This window comes from Meles meles, chromosome 2 (genome assembly GCF_922984935.1).
Source record: "Meles meles chromosome 2, mMelMel3.1 paternal haplotype, whole genome shotgun sequence".
Classification (NCBI taxonomy): Eukaryota; Metazoa; Chordata; class Mammalia; order Carnivora; family Mustelidae; genus Meles; species Meles meles.
In genome coordinates, this window is record NC_060067.1 from 135,338,722 (window position 1) to 135,365,082 (window position 26,361).

Here is a 26,361-nt window from a genome sequence, read left to right on the forward strand (position 1 = left end):
ATTCATCTTTCCTTTAGTGGCAGCAAGAAGAATGTTTTCTTATAACTTTTCCCTTTCCTTACTTCAATACAAAGATGACATGAAACGATGCAAGTGGTTATTGAATTTCATCTTAAACTGGTGCTATTTATATGTCACTATTCCTTCATAAAGTTTTGATTGTAAATTTCAATGAAATGTGAATCAAATGAGGGAAAACATTATGTATCTCTGCAGTAATTAGTGGGATAGAGGTTTGACAATTACCCAGCTAATCTGATCAACAAAGACAGCCAAATTGAATAGTTTAAGTCTCAAAGTAGATTTATTTGGCCTAGTCAATCCAAATTGACTATGCACATTAATTACATTAACAGCACAGCTGCCAACATTCAATTCACTGTAGGATACATGGAAAGAGCTCAAAAATAGGGGATGATGAAGGACACTGAAAGGAAACAAATGGTAGCAAGTAACCAAGTAAAATGGTGCTGGGAGAAGTAAAAAGAAACCCCAGGATTTAATTGTAACCAAACAAAAGAGAAAAAAGCCAAGGCCATTAAAAAAATTAAAAAGACAACTATTATCTAATAATACAAGAGATAACAGAAAAGGAGAGAAGCAGTGAGAGATGTTGGTGTAATCCTATGGAAAACATACCACCTTTTGTGTAAATAGGTTAAAGATGATCAAAAACTCTTTGTTTCTTTGGTTTTCAATGATTTAAACAATTTTCTCTTATTTACTTGTAGTATTTGAACTATAATATCTCCAATTCCTTCACGGATCAAACTTTAGAGTTGCTGGCACTAAGTGTAGCTTTTGTTAGGAATGGGGAAATCTATACAATTAAATTATTTCCTAAAATAAAATCATAGGTGAAAAATTCAAGGGTGCAATCATCAAACTACCATGTTAGATAATGTAAATTTAAAGAAATTTTGTACGGTTTATTGACATTAAAGATACTCAAAGAAATACCAATTTGGCTTCAGATAAATTTTTCTTGTATTAAATGTTTAGTTGAGGAAATCCAGAGGGAAGAAATTACGACTGCTTAGAGTATCAATAGACAACATTTATTTCTCTTATAGCATCTTCTTTTTTTTTTTTAAAGATTTTATTTATTTATTTGACAGAGAGAGACCACAAGTAGGCAGAGAGGCAGGCAGAGAGAGAGAGAGAGAGGGAAGCAGGCTCCCTGCTGAGCAGAGAGCCCGATGCGGGACTTGATCCTAGGACCCTGAGATCATGACCTGAGCCAAAGGCAGCGGCTTAACCCACTGAGCCACCCAGGTGCCCCTCTCTTATAGCATCTTCTATCCCCAGCCCCCAACATTCCACATTTCATGCCTAGTTAGACTTTAAATGTATGCTTTTATTTCATCAGAGATTCATTACACTGAAATATATGAGTATCTATAAAAATTAGAATTAAATTAAATGCAATCATCCTTATTTAAAATAAATCTTTTTCATTGGAAAAGAAACTACCACTGCAAGGTTACTTTTTGTTCTGCTCACAGTTGATCAGTGGTGAGAGATGATTCTCACCCCTGGCACCACAAAACCACATGGTATTCATTTCCATTCAGAATTATTATGGGAACCAAATACGGGCACACCTTTGTTTCATGATCTGGTCTGGAAAAACAAGTTCCCACATTACTACAGTATCACAGTCACAACAATTAAAGCTCTGTCATTAATTCCTGGGGCTCATTCATGATCAGTAGTTCCTGATCCTCAATATTTCTTGTTATGAAAATATTTCCTTAAGTCAAGCAAAGCTGACTTGCCAGGAATCTGGATTTAAGAACTTGCAAATTGACATTTTAGGTAGTATTGCATCTGGTCCAGATTGGGATTACTTTTCTAGGTGTTTTGAAAGCATCCAAGTAACCATTCACTTATTTCTTTTCAAAGAGGACTTTAGCATCTTCTCTACAGCGGCAGTGTCTGATTGAATGCTCTGTGAGGATGGGAACATTCTACGTTGTATAATATGGCAAACATTAACCACTTGTAACTATTGAGCACTTGAATGTGGCCAGTGCAACTGTAAAAATTATTTTTAAATTTTATATAATTGCAAATAAGTTCAGTGTAGTTAGGCAGAGAGCTGAGAAGAGAGTGAAGGAGTGAGGCACTTGCCTTGGGCTCCAAAGAGAGCACCAAAAAGTTCAGTAAGGAAGAGAAAAAACATTGAAAGCAATACTTAAAAAAAATTAGTGCAAAAGACCCATGATGAACAAATATGAAAAGTTTCAATAAATGCAAAACCAGTATTATGGATTTTTTCTTTTGCCTCTGGCTGCACATGGCTTAACAGCACTGATCCTGTTTTTATTTAAAGTGTTGTTATTTTATTTATCATGGAGTTTTTGCAGGATATTTGATTCCTAAAGTATGGCATTCAAGTTTATCTTGATTGCTGAGTTTTTTGGTACTCCTTTAAATTTTGTGTCTGTGCCTGATGCTTCACTTACTTCACCCTCACCCCAGCCCTACACGTGAGACAAGCCCAAACTGGAAGGCAGCTGATGCAATCAAGCTGCTATCAAGTGGCTGGATGGTGTTCTCCATAAATGCTACTAATTCGGGGGGTTGGACATCAGTCTCTGCTTCTGACAAGTTAAGTATTCATTCAGTGGTAGAGTGCTTATTCACCCCGGATAAGGAAGAGACCATGGTATTGTTCATGCACAGCCTCCTTCTCTGACAACATGGATCCTCTATTAATGGGTCTTGGCTCAGGAATGGGAGAGGGCAGGGTCGGTGTGGGGGGTGGAGGTGGAGAGACTCAGACAGAGGCTTGCTGAAATCCACTTGGTAAGAGATCCTTTCCACAGGATTATTCAGTGCCTCTTCTGCAATAGATGCACCTATTAAAGTGTGGTTTTGAAAAATGCTCATGTGAGGAGGGCACATGACATGATGAGCACAGGGTGTTATACACAGCTAAGGAATCGTTGAAACTACACCAAAAACAAATGATGTCCCTATGTTGGCTAAATGAATTTAAATTTAAAAAAATTAGGAAAAAATTCTCATGTGTTATATAGGGTCAAAGACCACCACTTGACTTAGAAAAAAATCTCTGAAGAGCAAGACAGCTGGTGAATGATCTGAAAACATTCAAAGAAGCTGGGGCAGGGTGACTGGTATTGAGCATTTGGATGGGCTCCATTGTATCTACTGTAAACACGCAGATGTTCTATTTTCTGTGTACTGGTAACATGTTCACGCACTAGCCTGTCCAAGGATCTCTGCTCTATATATCCATCTACACATTCCATGTTAAGAGCATACATTCTAAAGCTAACAACAACAACAACAACAAAAACAGTCTATATTCATTCATTTGACATGTATTTACTGAGGGTATTCTACTTACTAGTCAATTTTCTAGGCGCTGAGGAAGCAGCCTAGAATAAAGAAACAAAGTTCTTATTCTCTTAGAGCTTAAATTAGACAAATAGGAAAATATTAAAATTAAAGATTATAATAAAATCCTTAAAAATACAGCAGGAAAGGAGATATGTCCTCACTGACAAGATGGTGTCTAAGTAGATATGTAAAACAATGCAGGCAGCTGATCATGCAGCTATTCAAGGAATGAGCATTCTGAGCAGCAGGAGCGTGGAGGGCGAATGCCCCACAGCAAAACCTTGTGTTTGAGGAACAGCATCAGGTCAGTGTGTCTGGAGCTCAGTGACTCTGGCGGGAGAGCGGTAAGAAATACAATTAGAGAGATAGTGCAGGGCTCTGTTAGGGCTCCTTGGCCAATGTAAGTATTTATATTTTTACTTTGATACAGGAAACCACTGGAGGGTTTAAACAAGAGCAAGACACTATCTGATTTGTACTCACAAAGAATCATTTTGGCTGTTGTGGGAAAAATAGGCTTGAAAGGATATAAGGGTGATTGTTTCTATCGTGTCACCCTTTAATTTCTCAGGCTGTTCCCTGAAATAGAACGGGGCACATGTCCTGCAAATATGGCCCTAGAAACCAGTGATATGGCGTTTACTCAACGCACAAGTCATAAATTCCCACAGAAGAAAAATGTGAAAGACTGGGTGCTAGACAAGAAGGAAGCAGGTAAAGGGATAGTTGCTTCGTCATCCACTTTTAATTATTTTACCTGACCCTCAACAACCTTGTCAGCAACACAGGACTGTTGAACAACCCCGGTGTGGCAGGACCCCTGAATGTCACTTCTGCATAAAGCATGTATGTCATCTATTTTTTTCTTCAATAAAGAGATTTAATAGCCATTTCAAGAAATCCCATAAAAAAAAAAAAAAAAGAAACCTGGTAGGTCAGGCAAGTGACAGTAGACAATGGCAAATGGAACCAGGCAGCAACTCTAATTGCAGCTACTGTGCCTTGTGTACTGTCATTATTAGAGTAGATCGGCAGAGTGTGGTGTGGAAGTCTGTCATGTAGTATGAAGCTACTGGTCTAATAATATGTTCTTTTTAATATTCATCACAAATGAATCAAGGCTGGATCAAAGGCAGCTTGCGTTCACCTGATATGGACATCAGTATACACTCCTGGCCCTGGCCCTCCCCCAGGGATTTGTCATAAGATCGATTGACAATGGTCAAACATCATCAGATTAGTTTACTTTATGCTGGTATCATGTTAATCAGCTCTAATGAGCAGTTAAGGTCAATAATCTGAATGCCTTATTTGGACATGTGGATTCTAGAGCACAAGAGAAAAATCCTACGAGCATACAGGAGCAGGTTTAATCAGTGAAAATTGTAGGGGTTCCACTGTGTTGTGCATGTCAATACGTTCCCTTCAGAGTGAAGGACAAATTTTGCAAGAAAGACCCAGCATGCTTGGTAGGAGTGCTTGGGTTTTAGAGATGGCAAAGACCACACTTTGCAATAATGCTTAAATCCTTTATCAGATGACTCAGAAGGCTACCAGTTTTGAGATGGGTCAAGAATGAGAGAAGTTTCTGCAGCAGTTTTGTCTTTAGTATAAGTAACCTCAAATCCAAAGTCGTAATAAGTAGTAAATACTATAATATTAGAGGTACCATGGTAAATAAGAACATAGTGCAGGTTCTCCATCAAGCCCTGAATGGAAAATTGCTGTGAAAACCTTAGTGTTCTAGATCAAGGCCATCTTATTGCAGCAGAGTTCTTTTCATGGAAAGTAGCTTCTGACATGCTACTTGGCTCTAGAAAGACCAAAGGCCTGACCTCCATGGCCATCACCTGACCCTGTGACTGGAGCTCTCCCTCATGAACTTGATAACACAAGTTATATTGTCTGGTAAGCAGAGCAACCACTCATTGAACAACTGGCTCTTGTCTGATATGAGGAGGGAGGGTTGCTGCTACATGATGAAGAAGCAAGACATATTTTATTATTATTTTTTAAATTTTTAAATTTTTTATTAACATATAATGTATTATTAGCCCCAGGGGTACAGGTCTGTGAATCGCCAGGTTTACACACTTTACAGCACTCACCATAGCACATACCTTCCCCAATGTCCATAATCGAACCACCCTCTCCCTCCCCCCTCCCCCCGGCAACCCTCAGTTGCTTTTGTGAGATTAAGTCTCTTATGGTTTGTCTCCCTCCCAATCCCATCTTGTTTTATTTTTAACTTCCCTACCCCCCAAACCCCCAACTTTGCCTCTCAACTTCCTCATATCAGGGAGATCATATGATAATTGTCTTTGTCTGATTGACTTATTTCGCTCAGCATAATATCCTCTAGTTCCATCCACATTGTCGCAAATGGCAAGATTCCATTTCTTTTGATGGTTGCATAGTATTCCATTGTGTATATATACCACATCTTCTTTATCCATTCATCTGTTGATGGACATCTAGGTTCTTTCCATAGTTTGGCTATTGTGGACATTGCTGCTATAAGCATTCAGGTGCATGTGCCCCTTCAGATCACTATATTTGTATCTTTAGGGTAAATACCCAGTAGTGTGATGAAGCAAGGCATATTTTAAAACTTGGGGGATCCATTGCAGCATTTTTTTACTCGGCCATGCCCTGGATTAACTTCAAATGGTTGATTACAGCAACTGCATCTCATTAAGAGCACAGCAATCAAGACTGGAGGTCAGAGACAATTCCCCAACAAGCCACCTGGCCTGAGAGAGCAGATCATTAAGAAGGAGGGATATTTGGAATGAGTGGTAGGAGAAGATGGTGGATTAGCTATGGCTTTGGCAACTCCAAAGCAAGAGCCTGTTCTACTAATCCATGCCTTCCATTTTTTCCCTCAGAAATTATGACCAATCATGATCTATAAGTATCCATGACAGGATGGATGAGTTTGTATGGATCTGAGCAGTGCAGCCAATGGGCCACAGCAGATGCTCTCAGCATTCCACCAGAATCCAGCCTGGCCTCTTTCAGCTTCTGGGCAGTTTTGTGCCTGAAGTCCTGAAACTGTGATTCTCTCTTTGGAGAAATGCCCTCGGCTTCTTAGACAGTTATACCTGCATGTGATGGAGTCAAAATTCCTGGAAGGTACCCTCTCTCAAGAAGCCCTTGAGCTAGTGAATGGTTGGTATGGGAAGATGAAAGTCCTGTTTTGATGCCTCAGGTGGGAACAGCTTTCAGTTCATTTTATACTGCAGGGTCTCCTTGCAGGATCAGGGGAACTTTTCTTGACTTCCTCTTTTTCCCTGTCCTGTTTCTCCCACTCCTCTGATAGCTGCTCCTAAGTTTCTAGGGTTTCTCCATCGTAAAATATTGCAAAACAAAAACCTCATTTTAGAATCTATTTCTTGGCAATCTGACCTAAGACAGATTTCTATTACACACTGACATGAAAGTTTAAGTAGGACATTTGGGTCTGGAATTCACAGCAGACATCTGGGCAAGAAATATCTATTTGAGAGTTGTTGGCAATATTGATTCTATATAGTCATGAGGTTAGATGAGATGACCTAAGGAGTGAATGTATATAAAGGAAAAGCTTCAGGATATAAGATTTCAGGTTTTCTTAATCTTCCACCATTCTTTTTACCAATTCAACTAAATTTATACTCATTTACTTAGGTTTGGTCTCAGGACAGACCTTGACTCAACCTCTATGACAGTTCTCAAATTAGTTTACCTCATTTCCAGTTGTTTCCTAAGTATACATCCCATTTTATCTATCAAACTTACCTGCTAAAGGTATGTAGTCTGAGGGCATGACTGATTTATAGGCCCCCTGTATAAACAAACCAAAATGGATATCTAAATAAGTCAGAACATTAAACACCTGTTCAGAGAGGCAAATGTATGGCTCAGGTTCAGCTGAAAGAATTCCCAATACATTTTCCATTTAGGGAACACTTTCACCTTAACCTTGGTGGAAAATATTGAAATTTTAGAAAGGTAAATCTGGCAAAATATGGAGAGATAAAGATTTACAAAAGCAAAATCAAAGTATGTATTTGATTAAAAGAAAAGATCTATTTAAAATGCTATTACTTATATAATGACTTGTACACAATATATCCATAAAAAATATTTGTTGAATAAATTGTATTGACCCTGCCATGCATCTTCATTTACTGCAGAATAAACTAGGGTCCATGAACAGAAGAGGAGGAAGCCTTAGGGATATTATTTTATACACTACATAACCGTCTTTACCTAACATTCTCTATGATATTTCTAGGAAAAGACCAACAGAACAATTTCAATGAACCTTTCTCAAGTAAATAAAGTCTAGAGAATATAACAGTAAGTGATAGAAACTAACTGAAATATTTTGTTAATGTGGTGGCATTTGAGTTTCTCTTCATAAGTAGATTAGATTTTGTGAGCTGCTTCCCACATAGACCAAAAAGCCTCAAAGTGTTTTATTTAAAAGAAAATTCTAGATGTTGATTTGAATTGAAAGTTCAAGGCTTTCTTTCCTTTTGACAGTTTGCTTTTGAATGATTTTTCTTGTGATATATGTAATATGCTGTTGCTAGTTGAATATAATGATTCCTCACCCTAGAAGAAATAAAAGAAAGGCCAAATTTGGCTAATTTTACATCTTGAGGAACCCATTTGGGCACCGTGGGTGTGTTAAAAAGCAGCAACCAGCATTAATATCAAAAACAGCTTTTCAAAAAAGCAAACAAAAAAAGTAAGTGTGGGTAAATGAACGCTGCTTTGTTCACACTGAAGATATTTTGACAATCTCACATACATTGTTTTAAACCTATATAGCTTCTCTGTAGCTTTTCACTCAACTTTAACATATCTAATGCACACAAATCCTATTAGAATAAGAAAAAAAAGTCACAGGTCTGTCTCATATGTCCTAAAACAAACTAGAAAGATAAACTCAGAAAAAATTCTGGAATGGCCAGAAAACTGGAAATATAACATGCAAGGTATAATTACAATTAAATAACACAGGATATAAAGATTCAGAGATAAAGACCACGAGAACATTTTTAATGTTCATTAACAATTCGATATTTGTTATTTATCTCATCCTTAGATATTTCATATTCACAACTGCGGGATCATGTTTATACAATCCTGAAGAGCAAAAATCATAATGTCCAGTTTCATACATATTTATTAAAAAAAGACTTGAGGGTCTTGATGGGTTCCAAATCCATCCCTGTATTATCAAGACAGCTGACACTTGCATGTTGTGAGTAAAGAGAGTATATCCTATTATTCAAAGTTCCATCTCAAAGGCCCCTAAAATGATTTATGTATCTTTCTCTTCATAATCCATGTTTTCCAGATTCCACTTTTTGTGCTTTATATCCTTTTAAACAAATCAACTCACACCCATTCTTCGAGGCCCTGTTTATATAACATTCTCTAAGAAACCATCTCTGATGCATCCTGTCTTCACCAAAGGGAAGTGATCATTCTCTCAACTCCCATAGCTTTCTGTCTACACTTTTTGGCTAATGTGGAAGGGAATGGTTCCCATGACCACAACCCAGTTTCAGTGATTTTTCTAGGAAGTTCATAGGACTGAACTTATGGTCATAATCAAGGCTATGATTTATTACAGTGAAAGGTTACAAAGCAAAATCAGGAAAAGGAAAAGGCACATGGGATGAAGTCCAGAGGACTTAAAGAGACAAAGCATCCTAGTTCTGCTTTGATTTTTTTTTCTCCACCACTTTAAAAGTTAAGGATTCAAATATTGCTGGATTTTGCCATTTCACACTCAGTAGGTTACATGGTCCTAATGAAAATTTTGTCACTTAATAATTCATGAAAAAGTAGTGAGGACTCAACGTGTTTAGCATTTGTGACTGTCATTCTGAGAATGAATAAAAGGAAAGTCATATTGGCTTAAAAAAATAAACATGCACACAGCAATCTTTTTATCTCTACGGGTGTCTGATAGTTGACTTTTTTGCTATTGTGCAACTAAACTATTTAAAAAGAGAGCTTTTCATTTCCCTCTGAATATAATGCATTTTTGTCATTAATTGTCTCCCACACAGGGATGCAATTAATACATATCAGAGCCTGGAAGAACTCACAGAAGAGAAACTACACTCCTGACTTCTTTATTTCTCAAAGAAGTTAAAAGGCTAAAAGTTATTAACAATCTGCCTTGTGCCAAACTCAAACAACAGCTTGGAAATGAAATATCACTGTACCCCTGGATCATGAGACAGTATCTGGCAGGACAAAGGAGTTGTGGGTATGTTTACAAGTGTCCAGGTCGACATTAACATTCAAGTCTAGAAAGATGACAATGTTCTTCAGTTACAGGCAAGGTTCTTCATGACACGACTAAGATGACAGACATTTTCAAGGAATTGTTTTAATTTACACCTACTTATGGAAGCTTCCAAGGGACTGATACCATCACCCTCGTGTCACAGCAGAGGCAATTCTATCTCAGGGAGGTTAAGTGACTGTCTCACGGTCACATAAGTAGCAACAGCACAGCAACGGACACTCAGATCCTCCTTCTCTAGAATTAGTCCTAGACCACATTGGCTCTCGAATATCCACAAAAGCACTTGGATTTGAATGTAATTATAAATGTTTAGTCCCACCCATGTGCTGAGATGTGATTCTCTATGGGTCTCTTGTATCTCTCTCTGCATGTCTTGTTAACAGATTCGTTGCCTGCTTTAGTTCTGGACTGTCTTTTTAAGGATGTTTTTATAAGGCATAGCATAATAACACAGAGATGTTGTCTCACAGAGCAATGGACAGGCATACTTCCTATCTACTGAAAATAGGAGAGTTTCCTAAGTGTAGGGTTGCACTCCTATAACCAATCCACTGTGTTTGGAGGAGTCACCTGGCCATCTTGGCATCGTCTTCCAAGAACCCGCCTCAGGAAACCAGTTAAAGAAGATGCTGATGCTCTGGCTATTGCTATTTTTCCATGTGTAATGAAGTTCTTTGTTTCTGAAAACAAAACAAAACACTTCCCTAACCTGGAAGTGGGTCTGTGTTCTATAGTGTCTGTAGTTGCCAACTATTTGGGGGGTTCTCTTGAAGGAAAATAATATAAAGTTACAAAATATATAAAATTAAGCTCAAGGCTATGGAGGGTACTGGCAAGTGAGTGGCCCCACAGAACAAGTTATAGTCATGGGAAATCCATCTTTGTCTGAATTAAATTTTTGGAAGTCCATAGTTTTCTGATATGACAAATGGCTCTAAATGATTTCTCATTCCCTGAACACTGAGTCTGTACATTGCAGTGTGTCTCATTTTAGAGAATAGCCTTTGATTTTTGATTTCCAGGCACTATAAAAATCTAGAGTTATCTCTGCCATGCCATAATCTTTTTGACACTCTGGTGTTTTGCTTAAATTTATAGACAGTCTAGGGAATATTTTGTTTTCTTCATCCATTGACTCTATAAAACAAATATGACTAAACTAATGTCTTAAGTTATTTCTAAAACTGATTCTGGTTAATATGAGCATCGATGAGCCCAAACTTGTAGAAAACTCAATTTATCGAAATTGTACCATGAGTGTTGATACAGTTTCAAGTTGAGAATGTGACAGCTCCATGATGTTTGAAGTAAGAGAAAAAAACAACATACTTTGCATGACATTCTAAAAGTAACAAATTATCTTTTGCATATAGCGCTAAAAAAGAAAAATGACAACTTATTTTGTTGTGTGAAATCATGTCCTCTTATCACAGCAGAAGCTCAAAATAGTTAAAACTATTAATAAGTTATATTTGTGTACTGCTCACAGATAACAATTATAGGTTAAACGTCATAAAATATTTACTTGAACTCATAAGATGTGGAAATCAATAAAAATTAAGTAATATAGTTTACCTACTTTTGAAATATTACTTGATCGACTTGCCGATCGCCCCGGGGATTTGTCATTCTGAAAAATAAAATTAGAGACACTGATTAAGAATATAAGAACAATCTTTGGGAGAGGGGGAGGGGGCTATGGACATTGGGGAGGGTATGTGCTATCATGAGTGCTGTGAAGTGTGTAAACCTGGCGATTCACAGACTTGTACCCCTGGGGATAAAAATACATTATATGTTTATTAAAAAAAAAAAATTTGGAAGGGGAGGCAAACCATAAGAGACTATGGACTCTGAAAAACAACCTGAGGGTTTTGAAGGGTCAGGGGTGGGAAGTTGGGGGAACAGGTGGTGGGTAATGGGGAGGGCACATTTTGCATGGAGCACTGGGTGTTGTGCAAAAACAATGAATACTGTTACGCTGAAAAAATAAATAAAATGGAAAAAAAAATTTAGAGATGGAATTATTAAAAAAAAAGAATATAAGAACAATCTTTACTGTGGAGAAAAGAAAACACAGCATGGGTCAACATCTAAATGCTAGTATATTGTTCTGATTGATAGATATACAAACTGCCTACACAGAATGGCATTTGTCTTACCAAATTTTATTTTCTAGTACATATCATTGTCCTTGTGAAAATGTTTCAATTAGCATCAGTGTATATTTATCAGTCTAGGAGTATTTATTACCTGGAAATGCTTATTTCTCTAGAAAAATATATGTGGTTCTTTTGAAATAAATTAACAAATGAATATATAGTCCATTATTTCCTCTATCACTTTTGCTACCAGGAAATTCTAAGTAAATTCTGTTTCTAGTGTCGGTAACTATTGCATACCAGGTACATGGCGCATACTTCTAACTCCTGCTCCTTTAAAATATATATTGACTTTTCTGTTAATTTGTTTTTAAAATATAAACATTCAGAAGACACTTTTAAATTTAAAACACTCAACTGTTTAGGGGCACCTGGGTGGCTCAGTGTGCTAAAGCCTCTGCCTTCGGCTCAGGTCATGATCTCAGGGTCCTGGGATCAAGCCCCACATCAGGCTCTCTGCTCAGCAGGGACCCTGCTTCCCTCTCTTTCTGCCTGCCTCTCTGCCTACTTGTGATCTCTCTCTGTCAAATAAATAAAAAATCTTTAAAAAAAAACCACTCAACTGTTTAAAGATATTCGTGGTATATATACACAATGGAATACTATGCAGCCATCAAAAGAAATGAAATCTTGCCATTTGCGACGACGTGGAAGGAACTAGAGCGTATCATGCTTAGTGAAATAAGTCAATCGGAGAAAGACAACTGTCATATGATCTCCCTGATATGAGGATGTGGAGATGCAACATGGGGGGTTAGGGGGATAGGAGAAGAATAAATGAAACAAGATGGGATTGGGAGGGACACAAACCATAAATGACTCTTCATCTCACAAAACAAACTGGGGGTTGCTGGGGGGAGGTGGGGTTGAGAGAGGGGGAGTGGGTTATGGACATCGGGGAGGGTATGTGCTATGGTGAGTGCTGTGAAGTGTGTAAACCTGGCGATTCACAGACCTGTACCCCTGGGGATAAAAATACATTATACGTTTATAAAAAAAAAAAAAAGAAAGAAAGGATGAATACCCAACTTTTGTAGCAACATGGACGGGACTGGAAGTGATTATGCTGAGTGAAATAAGTCAAGGAGAGAGAGTCAAGTATCATATGGTTTCACTTATTTGTGGAGCATAACAAAGGACATGGAGGACATTGGGAGATGGAGAGAAGAAAGTTGAGCGAAATTGGAAGGAGAGGCGAACCATAAGAGACTATGGACTCTGAAAAACAACCTGAGGGTTTTGAAGGGGCAGGGGTGGGAGGTTGGGGGAACCAGGTGGTGGGTAATAGGGAGGGCACGTATTGCATGGAACACTGGGTGTTGTGCAAAAACAATGAATACTGTTACGCTGAAAAAAATAAATAAATAAAAGTTAAAAAAAAGATATTTGAAAATTATTTTAAAATTTAAAACTTCAAAATAAGTTAAAAAAATTTATTGCCTTAGTTCTTGACTCTTAAAGGATTTCCAGTGTAGTAGAAAAGAAGCATGAGAAAACTTTTGAATAGATACATTTTTTATTTTTTATTTTTTTTTAAATATTTTATTTATTTGACAGAGAGAGATCACAACTAGGCAGAGAGGCAGACAGAGAGAGAAGAGGAAGCAGGCTCCCTGCAGAGCAGAGAGCCCGATGTGGGGCTCGATCCCAGGACCCTGGGATCATGACCTGAGCCGAAGGCAGAGGCTTAACCCGCTGAGCCACCCAGGCGCCCCAAGAATAGATACATTTTTTAAAAAGCCTTATAATTTTAAGATAGAGAGACGCCTCAAAGAATGGAAGCCCCTCTTTTGAAGCCCAAAGACCTTCTTTTCCCAGCAATGGCAGCTTCTTGCCCAAGCCAGGCCAGCCTGAGGCCTTCTGTCTCATCCTCCTGGTTATTCTTTCTACTCCACCAGTTATCTGTTAGTGGATAACTGGCTGACACATCAAAATGTATGTGTATCATGCACTTTACATGTACCAAGAGATCACAGTACATCTTTCTTCTGTAGAGAAAATGTTGGAAGAACTGTTCCAGAAACCAAAAGTTTACGAAGACTCTGAATTAGTACTTTAGGATTCCTTTTTCTTTCCTTAGCTGATAGTTCATTTATTCTTATTGATAAATAATATTTCTTTTTTTTAAATTAATATATAATGTATTAGTTTCAGGGGTACCAAAGATACAAACATAGTGATTTGAAGGGGCATGTGCAGCTGAATATTTATAGCAGCAATGTCCACAATAGCCAAACTACAGAAAAAGCCCAGATGTCCCTCAACAGATGAATGGATAAAGAAGATGTGGTATATAAACACTTTAGGATTCTTTTTAAAAACTTTCCTGAGCATCTGGACTTGACGCCAAAGTGGACCTGTGTAGACAACCACGGAGCATCTTGACATAGGTCATTTTTGAGAACTAAGCCGTTCTAACAACCTGCGGGTCTGAAACTGCCCCATGATGACTGCTCCAGACTGTGCCAGAAACAAGTAATGACAGGAGGCGGCAAACGTTATTGTGGAGAAACAGGAGCTGCATTTACTGCCAGCTGTCACCGTGTCATGCACAGGCTTGCAGATATTCCAGATGAAGAGTATTCTTTCCTTTACATGCAACATCCATCTCACACAACCACTGATGTCACTGTGCAGCATGGTATTACAGACAAGATGAGTCACAACGATGCGATTAGTTACATCTCATAACAGGCCCATGATCCCACTGGAGATTAATGTCTATGCTGCCAGCAGACATTTTTCCTTGATTAGCTTCCTCTGGTGATGGAGAGAGGTACTTTTCTCCTGACATCTCAACTCCTCTTCTAGAGACTAGAAAAAAAAAAAAACAATCCATCTTCCCTTCTGAATGAAATTTGGGATTTTGACACACTATTGTGAGAACAGAGGTAAATAAGTCACATAATATAATAGACTGGGGGGAATTTTGTTGTAGTGGTTGTTTTGCTATGTCTTCTATATTTCCATGGTATTTGAAAACACAGTTAAGGTCCTAGAACTGAAAGATGTTTCAGCAAGGACCCAGGAGCACTATAGAAATTTAATATGGCATCAGATTACTTAATTTTTCAAACCGAATAGCACTTTGTTTTGAGATAAAAACAAGGAGGATCAGGTTTCCTCCACAATTGTGAATGAGTTCGACATGAAGTTATAGTAAGCAGCTATTTCTGATGCTCTTCACCAGCAACACCCATGCTAATGGGGAGGAAGCATTTTCTTGACTATGTAGTACTTCAAGATATCTTTTAACCTGAAATCCACTGGTTCTGTTTTCTCCTACTAAAAGACTAGGCACTGCAAGAAAGAAAGGAGCTTAGGTGAAGGTTACATTTTGTTTTTCCCTGGCTAAGTTCACTTTTGTTTCTATTCCAGTTACTGTATGGGACAGAGGATGCACCCCACTGCTGTGTTGGCAGCATCAGAGAGGGAGAGCCTGATTCACAGCTTGCCCCATGGTAATGCACTGGCTCTGACAAGAGTGTGCTGTTTGACAACCCAGAAGATTCCTCACTGTTTCCTCACTGTAACATGGAGGAGAAAATATCTTGGAGACTGTTGTTAGACTCAAATGAGCTGAGCATGAACACATTTTATAGTTTACAAGGTTATAATATTTCCATTACCATTCACAGATAGACGAAATACCCAAAAGTCTCCCTCAGAATCACGATAATCATTACAGGTTACTAGACTCATAATTTAAACATAAACAGCCCAGTTTCTCTGTCCCGCAATTCTGCTTCAATTGTGGGTTAGATCATGACATACAAAATTTAAGAATGAAAAATCAAATTTTAATCTACCCAAGGGGATTAAGGAAGTTTGCTCTGCCCTGCTTTTGAAGCTAAGCACCAGAAACACTTGTACTCTTGGAAAACTTCCAAGGCAATCTGTCTAATTTGCTGCTAATTAATCGGGTCGCTTGTCCCACTATTGCAATGATATATTCTTCTTTGTAGATTAGTCAAATATGGTTGTCATACCTCATTATGATCAGCTTAAATTCTCTACCTTACATTGAATAGAAGCTGTCTTAGAATCTAACATAAGTTAGTGGTATCCAAGCTATAGTATCCTTTTAGGTCACTGAGAGTTGGAACCCACAAGAGTTTCAGACAGGTTTGCATGAAAAGCATGGGATCATCAAGCAGATTGATTAATGCAGACTGATCTTAGCAGATTTATTTTAGCAGATCATTCACAGTATGCAGAGGGACAGACTTCTAATTTTATAAGTGCTTTTTTAGAATTTTTAAGAGGTTTCTGATTTTCATTTGATAGAAATATATCTGATACTGCTAGCTTTGTTTTGAGATTATTATTCATATAATAACAATTGTTTTTAGAATTTGATCTTAGAAAATATGGTTGGATCTTTATTACCAGAAAGGAAAAAAATGATTACCAAATGAGAACATCATTACTAAATTGGTTTAACATATTCTTAATGTTATAATCCAAGGAAAATAACATAGCTCCTTTAAAGGACAATACTTAAGAAGACATCCAGATGGCCAACAGATGCATGAAAAAGTGCTCCACATCACTCGGCATGAGGGAAATACAAATCAAAACCACAATGAGATATCACCTCACATCAGTCAGAATGGCTAAAATTAACAAGTCAGGAAATGACAGATGCTGGAGAGGATGTGGAGAAAGGGGAACCCTCCTACACTGTTGGTGGGAATGCAAGCTGGTGCAACCACTCTGGAAAACAGCATAAAGGTTCCTCAAAAAGTTGAAAATAGAACTACCCTATGACTCAGCAATTGCACTACTGGGTATTTACTCTAAAGATACAAACGTAGTGATCCAAAGGGGCACGTGCACCCGAATGTTTATAGCAGCAATGTCTACAATAGCCAAACTATGGAAAGAACCTAGATGTCCATCAACAGATGAATGGATAAAGAAGATGTGGTATATATACATAATGGAATACTATGCAGCCATCAAAAGAAATGAAATCGTGCCATTTGCGACAACGTGGATGGAACTAGAGCGTATCATGCTTAGTGAAATAAGTCAATCGGAGAAAGACAACTGTCATATGATCTCCCTGATATGAGGAAGTGGAGATGCAACATGGGAGGGGTTAAGGGGGTAGGAGAAGAATAAATGAAACAAGATAGGATTGGGAGGGAGACAAATCATAAGTGACTCTTAATCTCACAAAACAAACTGAGGGTTGCTGGAGGGAGGAGGGTTGGGAGAGGGGGGTGGGGTTATGGACATTGGGGATGGTATGTGCTATGGTGAGTGCTGCAAAGTGTGTAAACTTGGCGATTCACAGACCTGTACCCCTGGGGATAAAAATACATTATATGTTTATAAAAAAAATTAAAAAAAATTAAAAAAAAGACAATACTCTGTGTTAAAGAATAAGCAATATGGCTGGTCATGTATGTATCTATATATGACTACTCTGTATATTAGACCACTGATCAGAAGAGGGCAGTAAGGAAACTTGAAGGAGGTTTTTTATGGAACTGAAGGAAAATGACTAAATATTCCTGAGTGAAGAAACCAGAGTAAGATCCACACATTTCACTGATACAATGCTATTCCCTATTTATTTTCCTTGGTCCCCCTCACCTCCACCCCTTACTCCTGTCCAGGCTAAAAGTCAAGAATATTGGAAAGAAGAAAAAAAATGAGGCAATTTTGAAAGTCATCTAAAGAAATTCTGCGTAGAAAATGGGACTATTTTTGCTAAGGTAATTAAATGTGTAATAGAAGAAAAGCCTTTGAAAACAATGCGGCTTATAAACAAACAAAATGCAGAGAAGTTAAATACTGCAATAAAAACTTGATTAATAGATACATATAAAAAACTCATGTCCACTAAATGAAAAATGTTGTTTATAGTGTCTATAAAACATTTAAAATTGATTTGTGCTCAAATAATACCTTAACAAAAAACTTCAATAGGGATTTAATAGGGCACTTCTTTTGATATTGAGACAATAAAATTAGAAATAAAAACTTGAAATGTGACTAATAAATCTTAATCACTACTAATTAACATACTTTTAGGTAATGCTTGGTTTAATGAAATGAAAACTCTCTGAAAAATTATAGCCAGAAAGTCTTGAAAATAGTAAAACCTATAAGGAACACAGCAAAAGCTATATCCAGAAAAAAATTTATAACCGTAAATGCTTTCCTTATTAAAGAATACAGTAATGAAACCCAATAAAACAATGTAGTAAAAAATAATAAATTATAAAAGCTAAAACTCATTAAAGAGATATAAATAAGAAGAATAAAGAAATATTTTCTTATAACAGGTCCTTGAAGATAATTGCAAAATAGATGAATTTCTAGTAAGACTTTTTAAGGAAAAGAAAAAACAGAAATAGATGAGAAAGGATAAATAACCAAAAACACAGAAAAAATTAGAAAAATCATAACAAGTGTTATATATAATACTGTTGCAACAAATCTGAAAACCTAGGAAAAAATGAATCATATTCTAGCAAAGTAGAAGTTGTCAGAATTTATTCAAGAAGAGGAAAACTTGAATAGATACAGTAATTAACAAAGAGGAGATTAGATAGATAGATAAATAGAAGTCTATATGCCCCAGAAAGGATAGGGCATGATGATTTCACAAGTGAGTTTTACCTTACTTTTAAAGAACACATAATTCAATTTTCTTTACATTATTCTTGACTATATAAACAAAGTTCCCTAATTCACATTATTAATCTTGCAGAAAGGAAACTTCATATGTGTTAAGACAGTACCCAAAAAGAAAGAGGGAAAAGGAAATTATGCTTTAACCTTATTTGGGACCACAGATGCAAAATTCCTTTAAACATATTACCATATATCTAAATAGTAGCATGTAACTTTGACACACTAGCAGTGTATCTAAAAAAATGCACAAGGAATAGAATAAATAGGATTTATGTGAGATATTTTCTTACCAGAAAATCTGGAAACATTTCATTAGGTTAACACACTGAAAGAGACAAACATTGTGATTGTATATGCTGAAAAGATATTTGACAAACTTCTGTAGTATTACTACTACGTAAGCTCTAAGTAAAATAAGAATTGGAGGAGATCCCTTAAAGTGATAACGACAATATTTTAAAATCAATTTTCCATTTTTTTTCTAGATGGTAAAACATAAGAATTAAGTTAAAGTAGTTCTGTTATGGATGCTTACTCTTGCTACTATTATTCAGGCATCTTAGAATTTCTAACAAATATAAGAACAGTAAAAAAAAAAATTGGTAGGAGAATATATTGAATAGAAGGAACAAAACAATCTTCCCTTACTGATATCGTAGAAATTCCAAGTGTACCTGGTTAAGCAAGAAAACTACTACAGTTAATGAGACTTAAAAAAAATTAGTTAACATATAGTGCACTACTGGTTTCCGGAGTAGAAATCAATGATTTATCACTTACATGGTGCTCATCACAACAAGTGTCCTCTTTAGTACAATGGCTAGATACAGGGTAATTATACCATGGTAGTCAATTAAATTTCCTAAAATTCATCATCCCTTCTTCTGTATGAACAGAATGGTAACTGGGTATATGCCTTTCCAGTCACACTGTATCTCCCAGCGTTCCTTTCAGTTACAGGTTGCCTATAACTAAATACCCTCCAGTGAGATGTGAACAGAGCTCACAATTTTAGTTTCCTGTCTGTTCCATAAATATAAAATTTCCTTCATGCTCTTTTTCTATTCCTCAGTGCAGAGACAGTGACTATCAGAGCAAGCAAGGAAACCACATATTAAAGATAGAAGAGCTGAATTCTCCTGAGTCCTTGAATGGCCATATGGTGAAGACCCCTCTTCCAATTTGGAACATACACTCTAAACACTCATGAAAGAGAAATAAAATTGTATTTCTTTGGAGTCATCATGTTTTTTGGATTTTTTTTTTTTCTGTGACAGCTTAGTCTATCCTCATGGAAATACTGTAAGATCAATAGATTTTCCCTTCTAGCAATAAATATCCAGAAGTGAGTTGGGGGAGATCAGAGGGGGAGACAAACCATGAGAAACTGTGGACTCTGAGAAACAAACTGAAGGTTTTGGGGGTGGGGGGTTGAACCTGGTGGTGGGTATTATGGAGATCACAGATTGCATGGAGCACTGAGTGTGCCGCATAAACAATGAATTTTGGAACACTGAAAAAAATAATTTTAAAAAATCCTGAAATGTGATAATAAAAAGAAAAACCATAAAATAGTTAAGAATCAATTTAACAGAGAAGTCATAAAATCTTGCTAAAAATATAAATTATAGAATCTTATTGAGGAGATCATGATCTGAGCAAATGAAAGCACCACTTCTTGATGGGGGGGATAATTTATTTCTTCCTTTGTGAAACAGAAAGGAGATAGATAAAATTATCTTAAGGAACATATATAGAAAAAGAAATGGCTGAGAATAGCCAAGAAAATAATGAAAAAAAGATTTCCTTATGCTAGACATTGCCCATATTAAAAGTCACTGTGATTAAATCAATAGGGCATTGGCATGAGAATTAACCAAAAGGTCAGTAAAATCCAGAATAGAAAATCCAGAAAAAGATAAAATAATTTCACATATAATAAAATTGGCATTTCAAGTCATATTGAAAGGAAACTTGACAAAATAAATGCTTCAGACAACTGACTGTCTACATGAAAGAAAAGAAATCAGACCCATACTAAATGGAATATACAGTCATAGACTCCAGATGGCAAACAGTCTTGAATATAAAAAATTTTTAAAAATTTGAAATAAGTCTAAATTGTAAATTCAATGTTAGTCTACATAACTAATATGAGAACCAGAAGCTGTAAGTGATATTTAATTATATTTGGTTATCTCTGGAAAATATACAACCCTAACCCTAACCCTAACCCTGGGTGGCTCAGTGGGTTAAGCCGCTGCCTTCGGCTCGGGTCGTGATCTCAGGGTCCTGGGATCGAGTCCCGCATCGGGCTCTCTGCTCAGCGGCAAGCCTGCTTCCCTCTCTCTCTCTCTGCCTGCCTCTCTGTCTACTTGTGATCTCTCTATATCAAATAAATAAATAAAATCTTAAAAAAAAAAAAAAACATGTTATACAAAAATTAAAGTGAGTAAACAAACAATGAAATTATAAAAAAAGCACAACACAGAAGACTGAGTTCAATCTCTGTAATGTGCAAAGAGGTTTTTGTCTATTCACAAAAAAGACAACAGAAGAAATCCAATAGAATACTATTGAGTGAAAAGTAAGGACAGGAATTCACAAAAAAGGGATTACAGATGGTTATTACACATATGATAAGATGCTTAAAATCACAAACTTCAGAAAAATGCTAATTAAAGTAAAAACAAGGCATTGTTTTACACCCATCATGTTGGAAAGATTGAAAAGGGTGATAGCCCTCTGTTGCTGGTGGGGATAAGAAGAACAAGGGCTCTCAAAAATTGCCGGTAGAAGTGTGAATTTTTGCAATAGCATCAAAACATCTGGCAACATCTGTTAAAAAATTTAAAATATCACTTTGTGCAATAATCTCCCTCCTTGGAATCTATCCCAGAGAAATAAAAGCACTGGTTCAAAAGAAAATGCGAATAAGGACACTTAATACAACTAACTCTGTTCTTAACCGAAAAAAAAAAAAAATCTTGTCAGTAAGATGTGCCAGTTGTGAAGTTGGTGTTCTCAAAACTGTAAGCGCACTGCCTGAAAATGTACTCTGATGATGGGGCTCTGCAACCCACATTTGTGTTTCATCACTGAACTTCCCCTGAAGCTCTGCTAGCAGGGGGCCCACAAGGCTGGGAAAGGAAAATGGGATTTGCTCCATCTCACTTGCTTTGTGTTGGCTTCTTCTCTGTTCCTTGAGTGAATCATCCTAGAAATTCTTCTTCCCCTGGTACCTGTAAGTTCCTCCCACAGCAGTAGCTGAGTACTGCGGGCAGTTTTTCTAACAACCTCAGAAACAAGACTTGACAGTTCGTAGACACCAGCACTAGCCAGCTGGCTTCTTCCTCAGAAGTATGAGTTTCTATTCCATGGGTCCCTTTTTTAAGCTTTAAAAAATTCCCATTTCTTTTCTTTGTTCACCCAGAGAATGCCACAAATCTTTACAGAAGTCTGATTTCTCTATGTTAAAACAAAAGTCTGATTTCTCTCTCCTGACTAGATCCTCACTAATGGAGTAAACAATGCTCACCAAGAGAAATGATGACATCAATTATCGTAGAGCCCCGCTTTGGAATATTATGCAATTATGAAATAGAATGAATCAGTTCTCTGCCATTTGACCAAAGAGGTTTCCACAAGATAAGATTGAGTGTGAAAAGTAAAATGAGAAGTGGTATGATTATTTGAAAACGTAGAAGGACAGAGCTTCTATAAGTGTCAATGTGTGCACATAATCATGTGTAGACATGTATTTGTGTTGTGAGTATATGAGCATAAAAAAAGTCATGGAAGGATACTCATGAGTGTGCTAAGACAAGTTTCTTGAGGGGAGAGTGGGAGGACAGAAGAAGAGTCCAGTGAAAGAGGAGCAAAGAGATAGGAGGAAAAAGAGTCCTTAAAAAGAAAAAGAGCATGTTGGATACCTGTTTATGTAAAATTATAGATGGATGGGATGTACACACAGAAATTGTAATGCAAATGTGAAGTTAGAGCTTTATGTATTGGTAGGTGATACTATCCATGATATATTGTTAAGGTGAAAAGAAGAGTTGAAGAATAATGTATAGAGGGCAATTTCATTTCTTTAAAATCAAGTATACAGAACCTCTAGATATATTTATGGATATATTTATGTACTTATATATATATTTTTGACTGAGCAAAAAATGCTCATCCAATATTGGCTATTACCACACCATCTATTCACAGTGCTTACCTTCAGTCTCTCAGCATGGTAGGATGGCAGGGAGCAGAGGGGTCTATGCGGATATTCTGGCTTTTTCTATTAACATCTTTGGATGATATAGTTCTACTTGTTTTTCATCTTTTTAAATAAAACATCAAATTAAGTAAATCAAATAAATAAAAATGGCAAAGTTAGTCTTACTCATCAAAGATTATATATCATAAAGGGATAAAGGTGTGTGTGTGATCAAAAGAGCTGCAAGGAACATGATGTTTATCTCCTCCAAGACAGTATAGTATATGGAACATAAAGGCATCAAATTAATTATTGAGTCAAGCAGGGCTGGTGGGAAGAATAAAAAAAAAAAAAGAATTTGTGGTTGTGACATTTGGATTAGAGCTTCATTACTAACCATGTAACCATAGGAAATCATTCACCTTCTCTGGCCTTGGCTTGCCTGAATTTGCAAAATGGGCACAAGAACACATGAACGGTTACCTTTTCAAAATAGTAGTAGAAGCAAATACAATACACTTTGAAAAAGCATGTTCGAAATATAGTGTAAGTTCTATGTAAGTATAATAGGACTAGTAAGATTATGAAGCTTGGGTTTGCTGGAGTTAGAAGAAGACTATGAAAAGGACATTTATTTGTCAGCAGTCACATTTATTATTAAATTTTGCTCTATATAGAATTTCCTGAAAAACGAACATATTTTCTTATGTTGGTTAAAAACAAACATATTCCAAAATACCTTAATTTTCTGCAAAACAAACATAGTCCCAAATACCAAATTTAATGGAAAAACTAATCTTGCTAATTATGATACTGAATAAAAGCCTTATATCTATTCGGATAGCCCAAATCATTGTATTGGCTAGTAAATAAAGAATATAAAAATGAGGTGATGAACAAAACAGGAAAAAATATACAATGGAAAAAAGACAGTCTCTTCAATAAATGGTGCTGGGAAAACTGGACAGCGATATGTAGAAGAATGAAACTCGATCATTCTCTTACACCGTACACAAATATAAACTCGAAATGGATAAAAGACCTCAACATGAGACAGGAATCCATCAGAATCCTAGAGAAGAACATAGGCAGTAACCTCTTCGATATCAGCCACAGCAACTTCTTTCAAGATATGTCTCCAAAGGCCAAGGAAACAAAAGTGAAAATGAACTTTTGGGACTTCATCAAGATCAAAAGCTTCTGCACAGCAAAGGAAACAGTCAACAAAACAAAGAGGCAACCCACGGAATGGGAGAAGATATTTGCAAATGACAGTACAGACAAAAGGTTGATATCCAGGATCTACAAAGAACTTCTCAAACTCAACACACATAAAACAGATAATCCTATCAAAAAATGGGCAGAAGATATGAACAGACACTTCTCCAATGAAGACATACAAATGGCTATCAGACACATGAAAAAATGTTCATCATCACTAGCCATCAGGGAGATTCAAATTAAAACTACATTGAGATACCACCTGACACCAGTTAGAATGGCCAAAATTAGCAAGACAGGAAACAACGTGTGTTGGAGAGGATGTGGAGAAAGGGGAAGGAACCTCTTACACTGTTGGTGGGAATGCAAGTTGGTGCAGCCACTTTGGAGAACAGTGTGGAGATTCCTCAAGAAATTAAGAATAGAGCTTCCCTATGACCCTGCAATTGCACTGCTGGGTATTTACTCCAAAGATACAGATGTAGTGAAAAGAAGAGCCATCTGTACCCCAATGTTTATTGCAGCAATGGCCACGGTTGCCAAACTGTGGAAAGAACCAAGATGCCCTTCAGCGGATGAATAGATAAGGAAGATGTGGTACATATACACAATGGAGTATTATGCCTCCATCAGAAAGGATGAGTACCCAACTTTTGTAGCCATATGGACAGGACTGGAAGAGATTATGCTGAGCAAAATAAGTCAAGCAGAACGAAATAAGTCAAGCAGAGAGAGTCAAACAAACCCTCAGGTTGTTTTTCAGAGTCCATAGTCTCTTATGTTTCACCTCCCCTTCCAATTTCCCTCAACTTCCTTCTCCTCTCCATCTCCCAATGTCCTCCATGTCCTTTGTTATGCTCCACAAATAAGTGAAACCATATGATACAGGACACATGTTTTTAAAAAAAGTTTGTACACTCCAGGACTGAAAATGTTTCAAACAGAGTCTTATTTGGATGGGCAGAAAAATTATATAGTAAAATATATATGTCCCCGAGGGTTTAATTTACACAACTTTATGGTTATGAAGAGATAGGAGGGGCCCTGGATGACTCCTAAATTGTAGAACGTGATGTTCTCAGTTCAGTGGCTCCTTTGAAAAGGTGATTCCTGCTGTTTGTTTGTTGTTTGTTTGTTTTCACAGTATATAGAGTAAGGTCAGTATAAGCGTTTAGTGTACAACATTTGAACCCTTCCAAGAGTGAAATATAAGCAGTTTTATTTGTTCCCACAATTCTTTTCTGTATGACTACGTTCACATTAAAAACAGGAAGCTCACCACACCTCTAGCATTCTAAGAATGTATGCCTAACTTACAAAACTTCTTGTCTTTTTTATTGATGCATGTATAAAATTCCTTTTATACACTTTCCTTTCATATGCTTTCTATAACAATACTCAATATTGTTCAAAAAATCTACCATCAGTTTCATTTTATATCATATATATATCCCATTCCTTATTAACTAACTGGTTGTTTTTCTTATAAATGCTAAACATTTCCCTCAATTTTTGGCCTTTTCCTGTCTTGGAATCTCAATGTTTAAATAATAAAGACTTCGTATCTTCATTTCAGTGCCAAATGTTCTATTTGTAGGTGTGCTAGACATCTATTTGTCCCTTGAGATCCATGTCCTTCTCTTCATATAGATCTTTCCCAGGAGGCATACCTGGAAGGATCTCATCATGGACCCTTTGCTCTCTGACTTCTGATTTCATTCCGCCATTGAGGACCCCAGTGGGAGATTATAGAAATGAAAGACAATGGGACAGAGTAACTACCCCCTCTTTGGAACATCACCAGGGGCGGGCTCTGTCCCTTAGCTGGAGCTCTCAGCAGTTGTCAGGTAGCCCTCTCCACAAGACCCACTGCGTCTCTGCATTCTGAACAATGTTCCTTCTATCTTCCTTTTCAAGCCCTGGATGGTAATACTCCCTACTGTCTCTAGCCAGGTCGCTGAAATATCCCTTCTGTCTTCTACGTGATCTACTCACACCCATTGTAAATAGCCTACTAATTCCCCCCAAATCATCCAATTCAGAAGTGCTATCTGTTTTTTTCTGTACTTTGATGGATGTAGGTCATTTTCAGTATTTTTTGTATGGCCTTACAATATTAATTTTTATAAAATTAAGATTTGAGAAGGTTTCTCGAGAGGTATGGTCATATTTTATCCACCACAGTCTGCAGCTACTAGAAAATCTATCAAGTGGTTTTCAAACTGTTTTTTTGTGTTAGAGTTACATTATTTCCTTCCAAGGGTTTAATTTAAGATTGGAGGCATGTTTGTAAGATAGTCCACATACAAAAGACCAACCATTTAAAATCTGCTGCATGGTGGGATGTTTTCATTAGTATTTTTCATCTTCCATTCTGTTAAAGGCACTTTAACGACCATATATTTCTTAATACACTGTCAGAGAAAATT

The 26,361-nt window shown here is 36.9% G+C and overlaps 1 protein-coding gene across 2 annotated transcripts in view; it reads right to left on the reverse strand.

Annotated features, from left to right (window-relative positions):
• Positions 1-26,361, reverse strand: part of MARCHF1 (membrane associated ring-CH-type finger 1) — a 322,967-nt gene that overhangs the window by 151,477 nt on the left and 145,129 nt on the right. For both annotated transcript variants that reach the window (XM_045998055.1, XM_045998054.1), the window contains exon 2: positions 11,268-11,318. In XM_045998055.1, the coding sequence (XP_045854011.1) occupies positions 11,268-11,318 (51 nt within the window). The remainder of the gene's footprint in view (positions 1-11,267; positions 11,319-26,361) is intronic.